This window comes from Gadus macrocephalus, chromosome 3, assembly GCF_031168955.1.
Source record: "Gadus macrocephalus chromosome 3, ASM3116895v1".
Classification (NCBI taxonomy): domain Eukaryota; kingdom Metazoa; phylum Chordata; class Actinopteri; order Gadiformes; family Gadidae; genus Gadus; species Gadus macrocephalus.
The window spans coordinates 8,629,881-8,653,937 of NC_082384.1; the positions used below are offsets into that span (position 1 = coordinate 8,629,881).

At 48.0% G+C, this 24,057-nt stretch overlaps 2 protein-coding genes across 3 annotated transcripts in view; one reads left to right on the forward strand and one right to left on the reverse strand.

Moving 5' to 3' along the window:
* Positions 1-20,096, forward strand: polq (polymerase (DNA directed), theta). Its single transcript, XM_060047037.1, has 35 exons — positions 1-290; positions 444-537; positions 861-1,345; positions 1,458-1,699; positions 1,969-2,145; positions 2,270-2,400; positions 2,996-3,152; positions 3,245-3,356; positions 3,484-3,685; positions 3,801-3,942; positions 4,163-4,309; positions 4,606-4,818; positions 5,188-5,330; positions 5,645-5,855; positions 6,471-6,613; positions 7,285-7,478; positions 8,212-8,336; positions 8,742-8,985; positions 9,322-10,918; positions 11,046-12,693; positions 13,350-13,490; positions 13,751-13,953; positions 14,284-14,500; positions 14,886-15,079; positions 15,363-15,488; positions 15,591-15,765; positions 16,011-16,134; positions 16,304-16,404; positions 16,671-16,753; positions 17,000-17,101; positions 17,306-17,417; positions 17,818-17,942; positions 18,564-18,699; positions 19,094-19,194; positions 19,640-20,096. Exons 1-35 carry the CDS (start codon positions 223-225, stop codon positions 19,751-19,753), a joined length of 8,529 nt encoding a protein of 2,842 aa, XP_059903020.1. The 5' UTR covers positions 1-222; the 3' UTR covers positions 19,754-20,096.
* The window catches only part of uba6 (ubiquitin like modifier activating enzyme 6), a 15,782-nt gene continuing 11,743 nt past the window's right edge, over positions 20,019-24,057 (reverse strand). For both annotated transcript variants that reach the window (XM_060047039.1, XM_060047040.1), the window contains exons 29-32: positions 23,900-24,027; positions 23,708-23,795; positions 23,494-23,588; positions 20,019-21,796 (exon numbers count right to left, since the gene is read on the reverse strand). In XM_060047039.1, coding sequence (XP_059903022.1) covers positions 21,649-21,796; positions 23,494-23,588; positions 23,708-23,795; positions 23,900-24,027 — 459 coding nt within the window. In that variant the 3' untranslated portion in view covers positions 20,019-21,648. The remainder of the gene's footprint in view (positions 21,797-23,493; positions 23,589-23,707; positions 23,796-23,899; positions 24,028-24,057) is intronic.

Below are 24,057 nucleotides of genomic sequence, written 5' to 3' on the forward strand. Positions count from 1 at the left end.
CCAACGCAGCGGTCTTTTTTGATTTCAGGCGTGTTAAGTTATGTTTACAGTTTGGAGTCTAAATATTGTGAAAACAGCTGCAATTTGCTTGCATGTTTATTAACATATACATATAGAAAGCAATTTTTACGATTACTGTTTTACTTTTTTACATCGATGTCATGTGTATGAATTCAAAACAACTTGGACGTTCAGTAAGTCGACTCATACGAAGTTGTCGGTATGAGCAACCTGGGCCCTCCACATAAAAAGAAATGTTACATGGGACAACACCAGATCGTCAAGAAAAGGTACAGAACACATACATGACTAGTTCACTACATGACTACCTGTACATGATGGTTGTACAATAAGGATGCATACAAGAGTTACACTGAAATTAAATTAATATGAATATGCATTATTAAACCTCCCACCTACTACGCCCGATGTGCTTTTTACAGCAATCAAGTCTACAATGAACCAATTACCGGAAAACATGGTCAACTCTCGAAGAAAACGATGTTGGAGACAGAGAACCACAAGGGCTCTAACGTGGTGAGTCTGACTGCAAGGAAATCTGATTCCTACTGTCATCCCTGTCTCTTAAAATAATCGTTCATTCACGCTTTTATATATCTATATATATATATAGATATATAAAAAACAACTTATCAATGACAAATCGAATATGTTGGTAAAGTACATGAACCACTCTAAACAATAATCACAACCATACAGATAATAATCCACACAATAATATAATTCAGGAAAAGAAACAAAGCTATTATCCATATATATTCCAGATATCATTTTGCTGCAGCTTTCTACTGCTACCTTGAGCACTGCTAGTTTGACAGGAGACCCCTTTGCTTTCATAGGGCGGAGGAGCGGTATTTCCATTGGGGGAATCCTCCCTGGCACTTGACGATGAGATGATGCAGGCACTCGATGCCCTGGACCCTGTAAAACCTCTGCTTCGAATGGATCCACCAATCACCAACCACACAAATGGACAAAACAATAGCACCAGAAAGCGGAAAAACGACTCGACACAGAGTCTGAACCGTGAAGAATCCATTCAACACTGTAATTCACGTCCCAATCGGATCACACATGAAGCCCACTGCCACCCTGAACAAGCTAGTGAAGCAAAGCGAGCCTGCAAGCAGAGCAGTAATGGGGGTGGGAGTCTGCGGAGGGCCGGCTGCAAAGATCTCGCCCAAAAGCTTCTCTTTAGCGAGGACTTGGAGGATGCACAGCCTCCTCAGAGAGGAACCAAGAGCTGCCAATCAGACTCTGCGGGCCCCAGCAACACACTGCCCCATGGAAACACACCGACCAAGCTGCAAGCGGTGGATCCTGGGTAAGTCTTAACTTCCACTTCCACTTTGTTGTATATTCACACTAAATTCACACCTTATTATTAAATTCAGATTTGTTGGATGGTTCTTGAACGGTTAACTCATTTTCAACAGTCGGGTGCACAAATCCAGGAGAAGAGACTCCCCTCTAAGCCCGGCAAAAGCTGGTCCAATTAGCAAAGCCGACTCCCCATTGGACGCCTCCACAAACTTCATCCTGTTTAGCCCCACCCACTTGGCAGCGGCCAGGAAGAAGGCAGAACTCCAGCGGTCCTTACAGAATCATTCGGCATCTGTACTCACAATACCCACTGGCCTCGAGGCTAGTCATCTCCCTGACACTTTAACTCAGCAAGGTGAGGCTACCCCAAAGCCAGGTGTTGGTATACCTCTCGAACTAAGTGCAGGGCTGATAATGATATAGTGCTGTTTATAACCATCATATCAGCACATAGCAACTGCCCTGTCATAAAGATATACCATATAGGAGTACACATTGTATATCATCGATTCCATTGTTTCAACGGTTTAAAACATTTTGAATTCAAAGTTTTTGTCTGATATCATTTATCAAACTGCCCCTAGCCAGATTTTTAACAAAAGGTGATATGATCTCTCTCTCTAGGCTTTGCCATGCGTGCTCCTGAAGAGCACGCAGAGAAGCTTCTGCTGTCCAGCTGGGGCCTTCCGAAACCCGTCCTGGAGCGCTACAAGAGACACGGGGTCACCCACATGTTCGACTGGCAGGCCCAGTGCCTCACCGTCGGCCAGGTCCTGCAGGGGCAGAACCTCGTCTACGCGGGTAACACGGCTGAGTTCGTAGTGGACGTGCAGGTCATAAGAAGTTGGTCGCTTTAGTATTGCCGTGCGTTTTGGTTCAACAAAGCTATCTCTCCCTCGGTCCACGTCGTCCTGTACGGTCTTAGCCCCCACCAGTGCTGGGAAGACGCTGGTGTCGGAGCTGCTGATGCTGAAGCGTGTGTTGGAGACTAAAAGGAAGGCTCTCTTCATCTTGCCATTCGTCTCGGTTGCCAAAGAGAAAATGCACTACCTTCAGGTGAGGGATGGATGGATGGATGGATGGATGGATGGATGGATGGATGGATGGATGGATGGATGGATGGATGGATGGATGGATGGATGGATGGATGGATGGATGGATGGATGGATGGATGGATGGATGGATGGATGGATGGATGGATGGATGGATGGATGGATGGATGGATGGATGGATGGATGGATGGATGGATGGATGGATGGATGGATGGATGGATTCATTCATTCATTCATTCATTCATTCATTCATTCATTCATTCATTCATTCATTCATTCATTCATTCATTCATTCATTCATTCATTCATTCATTCATTCATTCAGTCTGTAACATCACAACATTAGTTTCCAGAAGAAAGCAATGTCTAAATGAGCTTGTCTTATCCAATAGGCAGTGTTCATTCAAGTGTTCATTCTATCTGGCTGAAATAGAGACAAGTAACAAAGGATGAATAAGCAGCTAATGTTTGATATGTTAACTTGGTAAATAAACGGAGGGTACGACAGGATCATCACACTTACAATAGATACATTTTCGGGCAATCAACAATGCGGCTGCATCACCAGTGTGTGTCTGTGTTGTCTGTCGCCCCCGCAGAGTGTGTTTGAAGAGGCGGGCGTGCGGGTGGAGGGCTACATGGGGGGCACCTCGGCGCCAGGAGGCTTCAGGGCTCTGGACGTGGCGGTGTGCACAATAGAGAAGGCCAACTCCCTCGTCAACAGACTGATAGAAGAAGACAGCATGGACCTTCTAGGTAACGGACCTGATGTATCGATTCACCGATGACATGTATCAAATGAGTTTCTCTCATTTTGCGTTTGCATTTTTTCATCGGGGTCATCACAGGGATGGTGGTGGTGGATGAGTTGCATATGGTGGGAGACTCCGGGAGGGGCTACCTTCTCGAGCTGCTGCTGACCAAGATACGGTTCATTGCACTGCAGCGGAACGATAAAGGGTCCGTCTGTCTTTTATTACGTCACTTGGTCTATTTGGTGGATTTGTTGGTCTGGTCTTACTGATCGTTTTCCTTCAAAAAGGTGTTGGCGTGTGATTGATTATGCATGTATAATCTGTCCCAACAGTTCCTTCTCTGATGGGGTGCAGATAATAGGTATGAGTGCCACCCTTCCTAACCTGGCCCTGCTGGCTGGGTGGCTGGGAGCAGAGCTCTATCAGACCGACTTCAGGCCGGTCCCCTTGCAGGAGCTTGTCAAGGTGGGCAGCAACATCTACGACAACACACTCTCCCTGGTTCGAAAGTTCTCTCCTGCCATCAATGTGAAGGTGAGTGAGTTTGGGAGGTGGGGAGGGGATCCAACAATCCAGAGGTGATTAACTGTGTTGATTGTGTTTGTGTGTTAATTGTGTGTTAACTGTTTGCGTGTGTGTTTAATATAAGGGGGATGACGACCACATAGTGAGTTTGAGCTATGAGACGGTGAGAGACGGCCACTCTGTGCTGCTCTTCTGCCCCTCAAAAATCTGGTGTGAGAAGCTAGCCGACAGCATCGCCAGAGCATTCTACAATCTCCGAAATACTGGTGAATTCTTGCATCTTTGCACTATTTAACTTTTGTTTATGGAAAACTATTTTACTGTCTATACCTTGTCATGCTACATTTTATACAAAGATATCAGAATCAAAGGAATGACACTAATAGATGAATGATCATTTAACAGGAATGATTATATTGACTGTCTAATAATTGTGGATGTATTACTTCCAGTGGTAAAATGTCATGTATTGTTTGTCTTCTGCAGATAGCAAGGCTGGGGCCGACCCCCAGGCGGTATGTCTGGACCAGAAGGGCCTGGTTGATGTGATCGCCCAGCTGAGACGCACCCCTGCTGGGCTAGACCCTACCCTACAGCGCTGCGTCCCCTGGGGGGTTGGCTTCCACCACGCTGGTGATTAAACCAATTGCAGCGTAGCCATTTAAATATTAAGGAAATGGTTGTTATAATAATGAAAGAAAGAAAAATATGAATATTCTAACTATGTATTTACGATTTTATCTTTGGCCGTGTTGTCCTCACAGATGGCATCAATGTCTTTCTTTATCGAGGAATTCATTTATTGGATTACAGGGTGGATGGTTACCATAGCAACTTTCCTTCTACTAACAAGTGAAACCCTTATTCAACAGACGGTATGCAAGTACTGCACCTCTACCATATGGTTTTGTTGGTTGTGTCCTCTGTAGGTCTCACCTTCGATGAGCGGGACATTCTGGAGGGTGCGTTCCGCCTGGGCCTAGTCAAAGTGCTGGCCGCGACCTCTACCCTCTCCTCTGGGGTCAACCTCCCGGCCCGCAGGGTCATCATCCGAACCCCCACCTTCAATGGACACCTGCTAGATCCTCTCACGTACAAACAGATGGCCGGGCGGGCGGGCCGCAAGGGGGTGGACACCCAAGGCAAGAGAACCCACGAATAGAAGTGGCCAAAATGACTGAGAAACTAAATGATGCAATGATAAGTGGTTTGGTTCAGTAGCGAGACCGTGAGAGGTGTGGGCAGTGGGCCAAGGACGAAAGCCATTGACAGCTGCTTCCGTAAAGCTTGCTTATTTTTTTCTGTTAATGCCACATTGGAGTTCGGAAGATATATACGTTTGAATGACTAAACTGGTTAGTTTCTGTGGCGGGTGGATCAAATCAAACAAAATCCAAAAAATGTTCTTTAAAAATGAAGGTCAATAAACATCAATAATTGGTAAAGTCTGACGGCACGTCCAACACAGTGACTGTAACAAGCTGGACGTCTGCTGTCTCTCTCTGGGACAGGAGAGAGTGTGCTTGTGTGCAAGGAGTCTGAGAGGCAGAAAGGCATTACCCTTGTCCAGGGTGTGCTTCGACCAATCAGCAGCTGCCTGGTGAAGCAGGAGGGGGATGGTGTCACCACGAGCATGCTTCGAGCCATCCTGGAGGTATGTGTTGCTCAGTCTTCCTCCTACTAGCTCCTCATAATGTAAGCAATTGGGTGGTCAGACAAGGGCACGTATTCGCTCAGGGTTTGGGGGAGTGGGAATGGAAACCCTAACTCTAAATCGTACTGGTGGTGTTGAACACTTTGTCCATGGATGCATTGCTTTAGCTCTACCATTCGAGGGAGAGTAAGACAGTATTGAATTGAGGTTGCAGCATTGAGGTGTAATCAACTCTGTGTGCACCAGAGCAGGGATGTGTTTACCTCCATTACCACATCCATAATTCAGTGCCTTGTCCTCCCCCCAACGTACAGATCATCGTTGGAGGTGTGGCCAGCACCCCACAGGATGTGCGGGTGTATGCCTCCTGCACGCTGCTGGCCGCCAGCGCCCGATGGGAGCGGGACCCCTCGGACGGGGGCCTGAAGGAAGGGCCGGAGCCCGAGACCAACAGGGGCGCCATCGAGGCCTGTGTGGAGTGGCTGATGGAGAATGAGTTCATCACTATCCTGAAGGAGGGGGAAGGTGTGGCTGCCTCTTTTTTTAATTTTAATTTTGGATGCTCAGTTGTTGAGGACGATGATGTTTGAGTACTGGTCTAGATCATACCAGGCTATGAAAGGGGATTTCTTCTTCTTTCTTGTTGGTTTATTTGGTTGTTCTCACAAACCAAATGAAATTGAGAAATAGCAGAAGGATAGATTAAATAAATACATTTTACTATATAAATAAAATGTGAGTAATCAAATCAAAAAAATGAATAACTATTAACAACAGTTAAATACATTTTTATAAGGTGAAATATATGAATGCATTATTGATGGCCTCGTGGGGATGAGGAGGACAATGAAATTGATGACGATTTGGATCAAGATCATCACTATTTAGGAAAAATATGTTCTTATTCTAGTGATCAAATGTCCACACTGTAGATTACCACTAGACTTCATTATCCGCTTTTCCATCATTAAGTAGAGAGAATGTTATTCTCTTGACTATTTCAACATATTTGCCACAGACTGAAAAATGGTTTAAATAATAGACGTTTAAAAAGCGGTCACCTTTTAATCTCTAATGCCTCATTGAGCATTAGGCTGTTTGGTTCCCATGCCTAATGTGTGTTCTCCTCCTGGCGGCCAGAGGAGCGGTTTGCTCCGTCCCTGCTGGGAGCAGCCACTCTCTCCTCCTCCCTCTCTCCCCCCGAGGCCCTGGGGATATTCGCTGACCTGCAGCGCGCCATGAAGGGCTTCGTACTGGAGAACGACCTGCACACCCTCTACCTGGTGCACACATTTTGTATATATATATTCAATATAGATATAAAAATGGGTCAACAGGACACAAACAAGAGGAGGATCCTTCTCTTCAATGAACAAAATAATCGTAAATAATGTGTATATAGACGGTACACACATGAATATCCCTACATTTTTATATATATATATATATATATATATATATATATATATATATATATATATATATATATATATATATATATATATATATATATATATCTATACATACAGTATGTGTGTGTGTATATATATATATATATATATATATATATATATACACACACCCAAACATTTGCACATCCAAATTCTTATTTAAATATATCATTGTGACTTCTAACAGATTGAAGGGGATTTGTCGAGGATAATTGAATGTGCAAAACATATCCTTAGAACCCAAAATTAGAATGACTTTATGCAATATTATGGAAGAGAATATACATTGGCTATTTTCTATTCAGTATTTACTACAACATGCTATTTATTCAATTAACATAACTTTAATCATCTGATGATGATACCACTTCTATTTTTCACGTCAACTTACTTATGATTAATGTATGCATAACATAAGAAAGCGAGTAGGGGTCAGGCCTCTTGCTCTTGGGGATGCGGTTCGAACCCACAAGTCCAACCCCCCTTCCCCCTCGTGTGTTCAGATCACCCCGGTGTACACCGACTGGACCACCATCGACTGGTACCAGTTCTTCTGCCTGTGGGAGCAGCTGCCCTCCTCCATGAAGAGGGTGGCGGAGCTGGTGGGCGTGCAGGAGGGCTTCCTGGCACGCTCCGTCAGCGGCAAGCTGGTCGCCAAGACGGACGCGCAGCGCCGGCAGATGGCCGTCCACAAACGGTGAGGGCTCAGCTGTGTGGACGTCTGGGTTTGATTTGTAGGAATTCCTGTATTAAGGTTATTCCCGGCTGGGTTCTGTGTACCGTGTGTGTGTGTGTTTTTTTTGTTTGTAAAGTTGATGGATTTATAGATTGCGATGGTTAACACGTATTCACTCCCTTTTGTTTTTAAAATACATGTCTAAACTGAATGATATGTGTTCACTCCACGGTACTTTATGCGTAATAAATTCCCAGATGAGAACTCCCACTGTTTGTAGTGTGCATTAGTGATGGATTTCATGATTCTTTTCCTCGATTCAGTTTGCGTCGGTCAGTTCGCCAAGAAGAATCGTTCAGAATCGTTCGTTCGTTCGTTCGTTCGTTCGTTCGTTCGTTCAGTCTCGTTTCCGGTAGCGGTGAATCGAATCATGGAATGCACGGTTCTCAGCTGAGTCAGTCAGACTCAGCTCCTCCCTCGTTCTCATTCTCAAACTATCGTGGAAGTCGGTCATCAATCAACACAACATTACAACTTTAACCAAACGCAGCGGGATGGGGGGGTGTAGTTGATTAATAGATGTTTAACATATCAGCAAGATAATAGACTCGATTTAGCAATGAGGGAGTTTAAAGTAAATTATGTACAGTTGTGTTTATTCTGGGCATATTTGATTTTTCTTGTGTAACAGGAACTTAACACTTGTGGTCCAACGCTGTGTGTGCGTGAACTAACCAGCTGGTGGTTCCTTCAGGTTCTTCACCACCCTGGTCCTGCAGGACCTGGTGAAGGAGGTTCCCCTGGCAACGGTGGCCTCCAGGTACAACTGCAACCGCGGCCAGCTGCAGTCGCTGCAGCAGTCTGCCTCCACATACGCAGGTACATGGCCCACAGTTTATTAGGGTTAACACATGCCCGTTGCTGTCTCGTATACACATACCTACGTTCCAGAGTCTCTTAGCTGCTGTGGAGCCTAGGGTAGTTTTGATCTGAATGTTGAACCTGTGCAACTGTAATTTAGTGTCAAATGTCAAAAAAAGGGACTAAAGCTTGTTTTATGCTAGATGTGTTACGCACACGCCAGTTCATTTTTTCAGTTCAACACTGTGGGAATTATGATTCAAGCTTGTCAGGGACATTTAAATGATCGTATCCACCCCCCCCCCCCCCCCCTCAAACTCTCTCTTTCTCTCTGTCCCTCTCTTTTTCTGTCTGCCTGCCTGTTTGTCTGTCCGCCTTCCTCTCTCTCTGTCTCTCTCTCTGTCTCTCTGTCTGTCCCGGCAGGCATGGTGACGGTGTTCTGCAAGCGGCTGGGCTGGAGCAGCATGGAGCTGCTGCTGTCCCAGTATCAGACGCGGCTGAGCTTCGGCGTGCAGAGGGAGCTGGTGGACCTGGTGCGGGTGTCCCTGCTGAACGCCACGCGGGCCCGAGCGCTGTACGCCCAGGGGCTGTGCACCGTGGCCGAGCTCGCCAGGGCTACCGTTGCCGACGTGGAGAAAGCACTGCGGAAAGCCGTTCCCTTTAAGAGGTGAGTTTGTGTGTGTGTGTGTGTGTGTGTGGGGGGGTTCATTTTGTGATACACATTTTATGTATATCGCAAACATTGGACATTTGTAATGCATTTCCCTATTTGTATGCAAGCGTAAGCTAACCCTAAACCATGACATTTGTTGACATGCCCTTGTTAGATAACGTTATCAGTTCCATTCACTGACGGTCACAGGCGTCAGTGAATTGAAGAGAACGTCTGGGCAGGGCCGTCTTTATTTGCTAATCCTTTTCCCTTAGCCTATTCAGTGTGGTCAGTGGTCTCCCCTCTGTCATAACCTGTTGAAGTAACGGCGTGCCCCGCTGTGGTCGACAGCTCCAAGCGGGCCGTGGACGAGAGCGAGGTGGAGGCAGCCGAGAGGCGGAGCCTGCGCTGCGTCTGGGTCAGTGGTGGGCGGGCCCTGACGGAAAAGGAAGCAGCCAATGAGATTGTGTCTGAGGCCAGGCTCCTCCTCCAGGGAGACCTGGCTCAGCTGGGGGTCCAGTGGGACCCGGGGACTCTTTCTGACACAGGGCCAGATGACGGACACAGCAGCAGCCAATCAAAATCCCCCAATAAGAGGGAAATACACAAGGGAGCAGAAGGGCAGAAAGAGGATACGAAAAAAGATCAAAATAGGACGAGAGGTGCAGAGAGAGAAGCAGAGGAGAAACGTGATGAGAACCCATCGGGAAGCAAGCGACACACAGTCAGAACAGAGACAGCTCACGACGGCCTGACAGAGAGAGGAGCAGAGGCTAAATCAACCAATCAAACCGTTGCCATCGTTCACAATCCGGAAATGACAGAACACGTGGCAAAGCAGAGAGGCACAGAGACGGTGGGGAAGGGGGCAGCTGGAAGGGAGGGCCAGAGAGCAGTGGAGGGAATCGGGATCAGGAGTGAAGAGGTAACTCCCACGAAACCAGAAGCTGTGAACACAAAGCGGGCCGTTCGCCACAGAAGCCTGACGCAGGAATTGGCGGAGTTGGTGTTCAGTCCTCTTCCTCCGCTCAAGACCCTTCCTCTACCCCCAACGTCCCCCATGCCCCCACCTCGGTTCCGGGCCCCAGTACCCCGAAGGCAGGGGCAGTATCTGGGTTCTGCAGAGGCATTTAAAGAGGATGCCGCCGCCGCCGACTGTGTGGCCTCCCCTGCTCGGTCGGGAGTGGTAAAGCACTCCAAAGCCTTGAGCAAAGTCCTCCAATCTATTCATACTGAGAGTAATGTGTGGGAAGCTGTCCAAACTGTGCAACAAGCACTGCCATCAGTGGATTCTGAATTGGAGATAGTTCAAAGTCCACGTCACAGTTCTCCAACACCTCCACAGACGGCCGACGTTATTTCAACCGATCCCCCCCAAGCGGGTGATTTAGGGGGTCTTCCCGATTCCACTTCTCCCATTAATGTTCAGACGTCACCGGTTCCAGTTGTGGGGCCGCCGTCCAACTCTCCCACGCCAACACCTCCCCTCTCTTCTGTGGCCGAGCGAAGGAGGAGACAGGAGGAGGAGCGGTTCTCCTCCCCAGAGCTGTACACGGATGGAGCTCATGGAGAGGAGGCCATGCCAGTGGACTCCAACGAGGCCGAGGAAAGCTTTGGATCCGACAGTTTTGAATTGGACTCGATGACCGAGAGGATCATGTTTGATCAGGTGAACCCGGTGGGAGGGGAGGCGGGCGGGGAAGGAGAGGAACAGGGGGAAAAGTTGAATGAGGGGAGAGCGAGCAGACTTCAGGAAGGTGAAGTGCTGGAGGAGAACACGAATGAAGGAAGACTCCAGCCTGAGGTGCAGAAACCTCATGCTGGAAACAACGCTCACAGCTCTCAAACTGAGGCCCAATCCCATGTAAGACCTGATGACGCTGGTCCAAGATTTAATATTTCTCTCACAGATGCCCAGCTAGAACTAATCCTGGACGCAAGCCACCAGGTGAGTCAGTTCAGTGGAGTTATTTCCTCTAATTATAATGATAGTATATTTGGTCAATGTGTACACAATTATATATTGTACGTTATCTGAATGATTAGTGATGGATGGTCGTTATTGATTTCCATAGATCACTCCAAGAGTACATGGTTGTGAGAACATGGACGAAGAAGATGGTGAAGAAAAACAGAAGCAAGAGGAGGCTGACATCCGCCCTGCATTAGACGTGGATCCGGTTGATTCTGAGAGTTTAAATGCAAGCAGTAGCTTCCTGTTTGACAGTCTCTATGAGGGCTCCCTTCTCGCTGGCCTCAGCCCAGACCAGGACGGGCTATTTCCACCAGATCAAGAGGAGCCGCTTAGAGGGGAGATTGCAGAAAACCCCCAACTTCCCTCTGGTCAGGACCGACGACGCAGTGAGCTTCTGGCCAATCAGGAGGCAGAAGAGGCTAAGCAATGGAGCGAGTCGTCCTTCAATCTGTCTGAATGGGGTGACTCTTTGCTGGTGGGGGAGCACTTCCTGGAGAGGCAGAGCTTGCTCAGACACGCGGAGAGATCCCCAGAAGGGCGCAGACGTAGCCATGGGGAAGGTAAACGGTCCAAACCAGACCGTACGCTGATGGCAGCCCATCAGGGATCACCTTCAAGCCTTAAGCCTGCTCAGTTTAAGCTACCAGAACCCAACCTGGCCCCATCCAAAACCAAACCGCTCCAATCAATCGAGCTGGGCCATACGGATACAGGTGGGACCCAAGGTCGAGCAGAAAAGTTTAAAGAAATTGAGCCACCGAGAAACCATGATCATGTATTCTTGAACATGGGTGAGGCAAGCAAGAGAGCGGGCAGGGATGAAGTCAGACAGGGTGTAGCAAAAGCCAAGCACATCCAGAGCTCACCTGATCATTTTCCTGACTGCAGCCCTGGACTGCAAGAGATGTTCGATCAGTGGCCCAGCATGGCTGACCCACCCCTCCAAAGTGTCACAACAATAAAAACAGCAGCATCAGTCACGCTAGCCCACGTGCACAATGCTGCCGGGAAGGACCTGGAAATACCTCAGCCTGTGATGGGGAGGGATGGGAAACGGCAGCATCAGACACTCCCGCCTGCTGCCCAGAGCCGCTCTGAAGCGACGGAGGAAGGCCCTGGACAAGAGAAAGCCGGAGAGAGGCCATCCTCTGCCTCTGACCTCATCCCCCCCACACAGGAGACGGCACCTGTCACTCCCAGAATCAAACTAACAACCTCCTCTGTCCATTCGCCTCTGTCTGCCAAGCCTCTGAAACGGTCCACCAGCTCCACAGGCCTCCGCAGCTCCACACGCAGCTCAAAGCAGGTTCCAACATGTCAAACATCCCTCCCAGGACCCAGCCACCGTCCCCAGCCTGCCGATATATCCACGTCCGGGAACGATAAAAACGGACCGGCTCCCGAACTCGACCACAGATCCAAAGCGGGAGACGACCACAAGCCAAGAACCCGCTCGGAGGTACCAGACGCTGTCCCTCCGATCCCAGCTGAGCCGGAGGCCGGCCAGCCTGATGAAGACACCTCGGTCATCGACGAGGGCTTCAGCCTCCAGCTGTCCCAGAGCGGCCCCCTCACACCCAGCAGCTCCGGGGCCTTCTCCATCATCGACGTGGCCAGTGACCGGGGACTCTTCCACACGTTCATCAGCGAGTGGAGGACAAAGGAGCGCTACGCCCTGGCACTGGCCTGCCAACGGCCAGAGCAGACCCAGCATCCCGAGGGCGGCGTCGGAGAGGAACACAAGAGAGGTCAGCGCCGCCGGTGCACATGTAGTGGGTGGTCCTCTAGACACGCTTTGAGAGCTTGATTGTGATCCGCTGCAAGACTATATCAATCATGTGCAATCAATAGTATATATAGTATATTAGTATTAATGTATCAGCCACCCTTGTTCTTAATCATGGGACTTAAGTATGTCGTGTGCTGAGGATGAAAGAGGCGCCGAGTGGGTACACTGTTGTCCCCAGTCCCCAAGTCGTGCACACCCCCTAAATAACTTGCTGCTCAGACAGCAGAATGCTGTCTGAGCCTCAGAATGCCTCAGTCAGTGGCTCCTTCAGCTCTGCTGCAGTGAGGACTGTAATAGGAGGACTTTCCTACCAACATCAGTAGCCTAACCACCTATGACTCCCCCCAGGTGCTGGGTAAGGAGATTCCTCCATTTGTACAAAAATAGCAATGACTTGACTTGAAGTTCAATTAAATTTGTATTTATTTATTTGTAGTTGGATCTAGTATCGTCATATTTGTATTTGGATATATTTTGTTTACTTTTACCTTCCTCATTGTGTGTTCTCTCAGTCATGTTTGTGATTTTCTACTGCAACACTTAAACTTTGCTTAGGGGATCAATAAAGCACTCCACTATAACAATGACGTTACGTGTTGTATGTGATATGTGCAGGGTCAGCAAACCGGCAGAAGCTGTGCAGTGCGGCCGGGCTCCCAGTGAGGGGAGAGGATGGGCTGGTGTTGATGGGTCTGAGCGTCTGCTGGGGTTCGAGGGATGCATTCTACATCTCTCTGCAGCAGGAGCAGAGCTCAGGTGGATGCTGGTCATTGGCGAGCACTGGCTACGATAAATAGCCTGACGTCACCAGATTAATTTGCAATTGTGTATTAGTCTGGAAGCTCAATTTTTTTTTTTATCAAAGGGCAAAAAAATCCAGTAATACAGACCTTAATTCTCTGTAGTTCAATATATCTTTCTTGAACCCTATCAATACACAGACCAGCCCTTACATAACCACAGACACCATCCTTAACCACAGACAATACATTTTGGTTTTGTGTGTAACACTGCAGGTTTGAGCTCTAGTTTGGCCCCGCCTCCGCTGGATGCTGATTTGCCAGTGAGTGAGAGGTTGGAGCAGGTGAAGGCCTGTCTGAACAGGCCATTGGTCAGCCACTCAGCCGTCGTGGTTATCACCTATGACATCATCCATGTGTACAAAACACTGGTGCTGAGCTGTGGTGTCAGTCTGGAGGGAAGCTGTGAAGACCCCAAGGTACAGACAAACATATATACTTAATGATCCTTTATTTTTGTTATATCCTACGGATGAATGTCTTTTTTCTCTTACTTAAAGTGAAGAAATTGACATGGAAGTCATCTGCTGGATAAATTGTTTGTTTTTGTAAACAAACTTAAGAAATCAACTGACTCAACTATCAAATGCGATGTTGCCATCATTCACCACGATCACATCATAAAATATACATTTGATTCACGATTTCTACTTGTGATTTGGAATAACGACGGCAATGTGCAAAAGCAAAAACTTGACACACACCTGAATCGTCCTTTTGATAATAACTGAACCCCGGCGGTGCCACAGGTGGCCTGCTGGCTGGTGGACCCAGGTAGCGAGGAGAGGACCCTGGCCAACATGGTGACCTTCTACTGCCCCGCAGAGCTGGCCTTACTGGAGGGGCTGGGGGAGGGCCGGTACGCCAGCACCCACTGCCCCCGCGTGAAGGCGGCCACAGAGAGCGTGCTGATCCACGCCGCCATGACCCACCTCACCGGCCTGCTGGAGGAAGACGGCATGCTGGGTAAGGCTATGCCAGCCTGCATTGGTTTGTAAAGGACTTAAACACGGATTGGACTTTGGGTTCAATTAAATGTACAATATTGTAAAGGAAACACGACCACACATGATATTCTCAAACCCATCGTGCCATGAAGACTAACTTCAAGGCTACTGGGATTAAGGTAAATTGCTTTGAATCTGCAGCTTGGTGGAGAGATTTCTTGTCAAGACTGTTGGCCACGCCTTTTGAGGTTGGACTGGTTTGGGAGAGGGGAGGGAGAAGGAGGGTTGAGGAGCACAGTGTAGACTCCCATCTAGACTGGAGCCGGCATGAAGCCACAAATGTTGCCTACTGTACCTCCAAATGACGGACCTTTTAAGTTGTACTGATCGCGTGCGTCTACCAGACGTGTTCCGGCGGGTGGAGATGCCGTCCCAGCGGTGTCTGGCCCTGCTTGAGCTCAACGGCCTGGGCTTCAGTGTGCGGGAGAGCGAGAGGCAGAAGCACGTGATGCAGGCCAAGCTCAGCGCCCTGGAGGCTCAGGCATACGCCATGGCCGGGCACAGCTTCTCCCTCACCAGCATCGACGACATAGCACAGGTATCTCTATGATGTTTGGATGCTGTGGTCATTTGAACCAATCCAATATATACTTTTTGGATTAGAAAGACTTGAGTAATAAGATGCCTGATGACAGATAATGCACTCTTTAGAGTTCAACAAAGTTCAGGATATATCATCCAACCGTGTGTGTGTGTGTGTGTGTGTGTGTGTGTGTGTGTGTGTGTGTGTGTGTGTGTGTGTGTGTGTGTGTGTGTGTGTGTGTGTGTGTGTGTGTGTGTGTGTGTGTGTGTGTGTGTGTGTGTGTGTTTCCGTCCTGCAGATCTTGTTCTTTGAGCTCCATCTGCCCCCAAATGGTGACGTGGGCGGGGTTATAAATAAGAAGACTCTGGGCTACACCAGGAGGGGAGGCAAAGTGCGACTGGGCAAACAGTTCAGCACTACCAAGGTACAAGACATGTCAAAACGTGTACATCTGGTACCGCCCCTCATTGTAAAGCTCTCAGTGTGGCCCGCAGAGTGTGTGAGACGTGTTTCACTACGTCGTCAGGACGTGCTGGAGAAGCTTCGACCGCTCCACCTGTTGCCCGGGGTGATTCTGGAGTGGCGGCGGATCACCAACGCCATGACCAAGGTGGTGTTCCCCCTTCAGCGGGAGAAGAGGCACCACCCTGGCCTGGCCATGGACCGCATCCACCCCATCGCCCAGACCCACACGGCCACGGGTAACGACCAGAGACATATCTGGGAATTTCTGTCACTAGAAACTGTCACTAGAAACGCTACATGCTTTCTTCCAGACATCTTACTCATCCCATAAGTGTCTGCATCCTACGGCTGGCCTCAGTGGGAATCGAACCGTGTCCTTCAACCTGAGCTAAACGGACCCATCCTTTATTTCTCCGTTATGATGAAGTGGGTTTTGGTTTCTTGGACTGAACAAGGCTTTCTGAATCCACATGCTCCGCAGGTCGGGTCAGCTTCACAGAGCCCAACATCCAGAATGTCCCCAAGGACTTTGAGATCGACATGCCCACCGTGGTGGGGGAGAGCCCCCCTTCACAAGACGCCCGCCATCTTGCAAACAAACAAGGGTAGGCTGACGACGTTACGCTGGATGGAGCATCTCTTTCCAGATGCTGTTTGTTTCCAAGGCCCAAATGGCCCAAATAATGAACTGTCCAGTGTTCATCAATGGCCCACAGCCAATCTGTAGACATTGTGGAAAGCTCAGTTTGTAATCCTGCTGTCATTGTTTCACAGGAGGAAGCGTCGCACTATAATCCCGGCGGCTCCAGTCGGCAGTCCAAAGAAAGGCCCGGCCTTCTCCGTCAGCATGCGGCATTCCTTTGTGCCCTTCTCAGGTGGACGAGCCGCTTATATTTAAGATCACCTCCGCTATCGAGGAGCGCATTTTTTTCTCCTTATCGTTAATAGATTTTTTAACATCATATTCTTTTTGTATTGAATTATCATGACATCATCATTCGATAACCTGATTGCAGTACCACTCATACACGCTCAATTTACATTTGAATAGCCAATTGAATTGCCATGCGATGAGTCGATGCTTGTTGTGAAAGCTGCTCTCCTTGACGTCCTTGGGCTTGTGGTTCCCTGTGTGCTGTAGGGGGCATGATTCTGGCAGCAGATTACTCCCAGCTGGAGCTCCGAGTGCTGGCCCACCTGTCCAAGGACCGGCGACTCCTGCAGGTGAGTCTTTGTGATTGGCTCCCTGGGTCCCTGGTTGAGTCCCTGGTTCCCATGGGGTCTGTTGGGACTGCTATGTACCAGGGCACGGGTTCTAGAGGGGTTAAGGTCGGTGTTAGGGTGTTATGAGCGACCCCTGTGTTGGTCTTTTAGATGATGATTCGATTAAAAGGGACATTTTATTAACCAATATGAAACTAAGCGATTGCCTTGATGCATGCCAGTTATAACACGTGTGTTATGGGTCAGGTGCTGAACGGCGGAGCAGACGTGTTCCGCTGCATTGCAGCCGAGTGGAAGAGCATTGAGCCGGACTCGGTGAACGACAGCCTCAGACAACAGGCCAAGCAGGTGTGTGTGTGCCACACACGTATTCTCATGATGTATACCTGAGAATTCATTAATTCAGTATCTCGTGTGTGTGTGTGTGTGTGTGTGTGTGTGTGTGTGTGTGTGTGTGTGTGTGTGTGTGTGTGTGTGTGTGTGTGTGTGTGTGTGTGTGTGTGTGTGTGTGTGTGTGTGTGTGTGTGTGTGTGTGTGTGTGTGTGTGTGTAGATCTGCTACGGCATCATCTATGGGATGGGACCCAAGTCCTTAGGGGAGCAAATGGGTGTGGATGAGAACGATGCAGCTTGCTACATCGAGAGCTTCAAATCCAGATACACAGGTACTCTTCATCTAATATCCTTCAGCTCTATCATACAATTCATGAATAATAACACAGATCAAACCTGTTTTTATAAAAGCTGTACCTCGACTCAGCTAGTGAAGTTCAGTCTAATTCGTCTGCTCTGCTATATGAAAGCAGCGATAATTAGTGTTGTGAGCGACACCTGTGAGGGTCCTGTGATGACACTTGTGGAAAGTCCGTTTTCGGACCAATGCGCCGCCAATCCTAAAATACGCTCGCCTGTGTTGCTTGGCAACCATTCAGCTGTCTTCAGGAACTATATTGCTTGACCGAAGAATGCTGACCTGTTTTCAATGAATGAAAGCATCTTCAATCCCAGTGTGCTCTGAACCACCTCCACCATCACTGAGCGGGGACGTCCTTCTGTCTGCTCCAGGGGTCCAGGCCTTCCTCAGGAAGACGGTGAAGAACTGCCAGAGGAGGGGCTACGTCCAGACCCTGACGGGCCGGCGGAGGTACCTGCCCGCCATCACCAACGGCAACGGCTACGCCAAAGCACACGTGAGCAGAGCGTGTTCATTATCCTGGGCATGGGTTTAACATGCAGCCTGACATAGTTATCACATGGGGTCACTATGAGTGCATTTCAGTTCTGCCTGACGTTTTCAGAGAGACGGCATGGTAGGATAAACTCTGTTCACCCTGACACTACTTCTGGGTCTGCTACTTTAATGTACCAGGTCAGCAGGTCATCTTCACTAAGCTAGTGGAGATAATTCTATGACTCATGGCATCAAGGTAGCAGACCCCTGATTAGTATAAAGCGGGTCACGTGTTTTGTCCTCAAATTTGAAAAGGGTGTATAGTTCTTGAAGAGGTCAGTTTAATTAGGGTTGATTTCTCACATACCATGTTAGAAATCATACCATCCCATTTTCATACCAGTTTAACCTGATCGAGTACATCTGTCTTGCGACTACATTGACATTATATAACGTATAACCATCATTCGATTCAATCAGATCGATGTGACGCACTAATATTAAAACGTAGACGGTGGAGCCGTGAGGTTAGTTGTTGGTGTTATCCCCGCCCCAGTCCCACGTTAAATATCTTCAGAGTTTTCCCAGACCATTTGATTATTTCTGAAACCCATCTTCCCCCTCCTCCCCCGCGCCCCAGGCCGAGCGGCAGGCGGTGAACACCACGGTGCAGGGCTCGGCCGCCGACATCGTCAAACTCGCCACGGTCAACATCCAGAAGCGGCTGCGGGAGCTCTACCCCAGCGCCCCCCTGTCCCACCAGCACACCGCGCCGGGTAGGGGTCGCATCCAGGGCCTCGTCCCAATGAACAGCAGGGGTCATCACTGTCAGGACTAATGGCCATGAACCACCTCGTTTACCACACGTGTTTACGATCCGGAGATGAAAGAGTCGATCAGAACAAAGCATGCGAAGAAAAATAAAATGGAGAAATTACTTTCTGAATATAATATTTAGAATGGAATATGTTTGACTTATATTACTATAGTTTATTTACCATTTACGTTATTAAAAACCTCATTTTTTGCTACTTGTCGTGTACCCGTTGAGGAAGCCCTGCTCCAGACTAGTGGCCCCCTACGTGCATGACACAGAAGCCACATTAAAAGACTCAAATCTAGACTATTAAGAACACGTCTGGACTGGCCTGTGTGCCGTTCTCTCCCCAGTGAGTCGGCGGGGCGGGACGTCCCATCTGAGGGGAGCCTACTTCATCCTGCAGCTCCATGACGAGCTCATCTATGAGACCAAAGAAGAGGACCTCATCCAGGTGGGACGTTAACTCGTTACACAGAGCACACTGCAAACGTTGCTTTCCAGGGTCCTGTATTAGATCAAATTAGTCTATTCCTAACCTTCATTGTAGTTTTTTTATACATATATATTGAAGCATAGATTTTTTTTTAAATTAAATTCCACTTTAGATATGACATTTCTGAAGCATTTGCAACTCTACGCACTTCCCTATTTTCCAGAAGACAGGGGAACATTTATTCTAGGGAAAATCCACTGTAACCATTGAACTAATTTCAGCTACCTTTTTTAGCTGGACCAATCAATCCCTAATTACTAGCGACAGACAAGAGAAAATGAAAAAAAAACACTACGGCCTATAGAATATCTTTAAACTCCCCAAATTCATGTTTGCTTTATCTTCAGGCGAGCACACTCTGTTGACTATACTTGAATTGTGTTTTCTCTACCAATCATCTCAGGTGGCTCAGATAGTGAAGAAAGAGATGGAGACTGCGGTGAAGTTGTATGTGAAGTTAAAGGCCAAGATAAAAGCTGGACCCAGCTGGGGTAACCTTGAAGACCTTGACATATAACACAGAATGCTAACGGACAACCATGATTAACTGTTTTTAACTCAATATATACATGCAAGGAAAAGATGAACTCAGGGATAGTGATACACTATGAACTGTAACTATATGAATTGATCCTATTTATACTGGTACTGTACATAATGAGAAAACAATCGTGCCATGAATAATATGAACTGGAGGTATAACACCTCATTTGGATTTCTTAAGCCATTTAATTTAATCTTTGCAATGAATTTCCATCCAAATAACAGACACTCACACGCCATTGCACTGTTTTGAATTTCCTTTTATTTATATTTTTTTACATTTATGACATCATTAAATTGCAAATCTACTACGGTCAGCGTTTAGACATTATTTGTGCAAAACAAACTTAGCCAGCTTGGGTTTCTCGTATTTTTTTTTAAAGGAGGGAATAAATACGATAGGGGAAGCATTTTGTGCGACCTAGATCAACTGAAGATCAATCATTTAGAGTGGATATTTCAATGAAACCCAAGACCAGAGATTAACTTAGTTCAATCACAAGCCAGAACATTTCTGGGAACCTGAACCAGGAGAGCGGTCTTGATTTAGACAATGCCTTTAGTGCTGGGGTTGACTGATAAATTGCCCTCATTTAACCACCAGGTGCGAGTGATTAGCCATTGCAAGCCATTTCTAAATCTGCCCTGTGACTTAGTGACATCACAAGTTGGAGGGTCCACCTGAATGTATAACTGATGGACGAGCCTGCCACTTGTGATGTGACTATGATACAGGGCAAGGCCGATTCTGAAATGGCTTGCGATGGCTAATCACACTGACCACACACACTGGTTAAATAGGTGCCCTCTAACTGTTGAACACTTAACCAACACACCACGGCTGGACAGATGTTTAAGAGGCGCGGTCTCAAACAACATGGTGACAGAAAAAACGACAAATAAATGTCATTGGACAAACTTCCAGTGACGTGGTCGACAACATTGTGTTTGACTGAATTTAAAAGAAAAAAATATTTTTCCACGAATGCAGGAGTGTTGGTGGTGATTCCTGTTACAGATGCCCCATTTCTAAATAAAAAAAACTAAAACTATTTCTTTCCAAGGACCCGGGATGAAACCTAAACCGCGAGCAAGTCTATTCAAGTATATTCCAAAGCTCTTCCAAACTGAAACATTGCATTGCACAGACACCCACCATGCTATCGATCTTAAACACTTTCTTGAAACCCCTCGTGTCAGAAACCAGGCAGTGGAAGAGGTCACAGGGACGCAGCTGACGTGGAGACACACTTCTAATCAGTATCTTTGGTGGGTTTGCCCAAGCCCATTAACCTGCAACACGTCTACAACGGCGTTCCCTCGTCCCGTTAAACAAGCTCCTGCTGACGTCTCCCTACTGACCTCAGCGTCACTCTAAGCTCCTCTTCTACCGTCTGTCAGGGCTTTGAAATAAAAACCTAATGGTGTTTTTTAAGGGTTGGATGAAGGCATCTGTAAACGTATTCGGTCGAGAGACTCTTTGCCACAAACGCAACAGAGTTATCAATTAAGGCATTGATACAGACAGAGCTGTGCATTTAAACCAGAGTAGAAAACCCAAATTTGAAAAGAAATTATGTACAGGGCTAAGTGCTACTTTAGTCACATAGTGGTCCACACAGGATGTCGACCACTGGAACCAGCACTGGCCATCCTTGTTCCGGACCGTTATACGAGGGGCTGCTGAGGAGGAGACTTGCTATATAAGGGCCATGGTTTCCCCCCCTAGTTGGATCCCTTCATGGTGATGTGTAGGGTGGGGGGCGAGGGGAGCGTTTGGCAATGGCCGAGGCAATGGTGGGTAGAACAAGATGCATGGGGAGACGCTCGCTAGGGTCAGAGGAGGTCGACGGTGGTCCCGCCGGGCCGTCAGGGCGTCTCGCCGCCCGCCCGGCGGTGGAGGTGGTACCTGACGGGGGGGCCGGGGCGGTCCTCGTCCTCGTCGGCCTCGGCCACGAAGGACACGGTCAGGTCCACGTAGCGGCGCTCCGACGGCGGCTTGATCAGCTTGTGCATCCTGGAGAGAGATAGAGGGAGACCAGGAACGCCACGGATCACAGGGAGGACTTGGGAATCAGGGAGAAACAGGCCCATGCCGAGATGGAATCTCTCGGAAACAAGGAGACCTAAATACAATCGCTGAAAGGCCACGCTGTAGGGTTGGTCCTACGCCCCAATTTCACAAAAGTGTAATGGACCCATAACACAGGTGTCACTCAAAACTAAGGCCGAATCTCGATTCTTCCCCTTGCCCCTTTTGCTTTGTCTTTGTCTTTGTCTTAACCCTAGCACTTGCAAGTGTAAGGGCCAAGGGCTGAGATCTTTCCCCAATGAAATGAGACGCCACTCGGTTTCGGGTACGTCATCATTCATCGTCGCCAGCTGGCTGCCCCGTCACCAGAGCGCCGAAACGCCAATAAAAGCCAGAGAAGAAGAGCGATATATATATCTTAGATGCTGCCGCCATCGTTGAAGAGTTGAGGGTGTGTGTAGCATAGTGGTGAAACGGATCAGTGTGTCCACGGTTCGGTTCAGATAACCGTTTTGGGCCTCGGTTTCGGATACGGTTCGGATCATGTCCGTGATAGTAAAAAGGCAGACTTTTTTTTGACGGAGGGTTTGGGGGAGAAACACAAAAATGAATGAGACCCACAGGCTATTTGCAATGTGTTAATTGACTGCAATCAGACAACTTGCAAGGCTTTTTTGTGCAATAAATGTTCCCCTAAATGCATTTGAAAACATGGTGCACTGATTGTAACATGTAAGGGATAACTCTAGAACTCTGGCGACGAGCGCAACGAAGTTTAAAGCCCAGTTTGTTTTGAACGCTGACAGGCTGAAGGGAGGGGCGGGAAAAGTCTCATTGGCTCGGGCAGCACTGGAGAGAATGCATTCCGCTGGGTCCTAAACACCCTTTTTGTATCGGACGTAGGCTACAGTAGGCAAAATACTCTACATAAGGCAATGCCTTCATGAAACCGAAATCCGCGGATCTCCAGAATGCTCCGAACTGTGGTAAACGAACCGAACGGATTCGGATATAATTCGAATCCGCTGCAGCAGGCCTAGCATCTAGCTGGCAAGCTACCATATAAGCCAATGGAGTGGTGGTATACGTGCCAATTGTATCCTAAAACTACCGTTTGAAAGCTTCAGTTAAGACCTACAATACTATGCATCGTTCGTGTAGCACATTTCAGATCAAACCGAGTCATTATAAACATATAAAAAGTTGTGTAGATAGCTGTAAAATATTCCTCGCATCAAGCAGCCATGTTTTTTTTAAAATTCCCGGTTTCGCTATGTGCTCTGGGATAGCCCTTGGAGGAGCAAGTGAGCTCTCAAATCATCTTAAAAATAAGGGGTACATAGCACTCAATCTTATCCCTTAATCTTGATCAAATTGGGTATTGAGACACCACTAGCTCTCACATGAACGCGCAACTTCAAGGGTAAGGGGGAAGATAAGGGGTAAGGGGAAGTATTGAGATTGGGCCTTATTCTGGAACTACTCCTTGTCAGTAGCAGGGGACGGCTAGGAGACTTAAACTACTTTTATGTGACCTAGTATTTAATGAGCGTCTCCTGTTTATCCTGCGACCACGCCTCTGAGAAGGATCCATTGTGGCGGCCAGGACAAAGTCCCAGTCAAGCTACACAGATACACACTGTTTGGACAAACAGGGGACACAAAAAACCGCCGGTGCTTACGTCAGCTTCAGCCTCTTGTTGTGTCCGGGCATCACAGGCACGTAGAGCATCTTCACGCCGTGGACCACCATGGTGGGCTCGATGCCGTACTTCTCCTGCACAGCGGTGACAGGTTAGAGCGCTCCACAAACAAGAACCCTACGGCTGTGGTGAGCCTAAAACAGCCACAAGAAACACTACTCCAGTTGAAGCCACCCTGTGTGGAGGTGCTCACCTTCACTGCGCTGATGAAGTCAGAGAGGGTGAAGGTGTCATGGCCGTAGATGGTCCACCGGTCCCAGATGGAGAAGGAAATGTTGTCCCTAAGGTTGCAGATGGACAAGTCAAAAGGTAGGTAGGTTGATGTGTGCGTTTTCTAAATTCAGCCGGAGTAGTCATTAGCTTGGCAGGTCTTGCACCCCCCTACCTGATGTGTGTGCGTTTGACGGGCGCGGTCTCCGTGAGCACCACCACGGGGATGGCCAGGTTGAAGAAGCAGTTTTTGAACGATTCAAATCCATAGCCGCCCACCACCTTAATGAGCTCCAGCGCCACCTAAAATGGATTTTTTGATAAGAACAACAA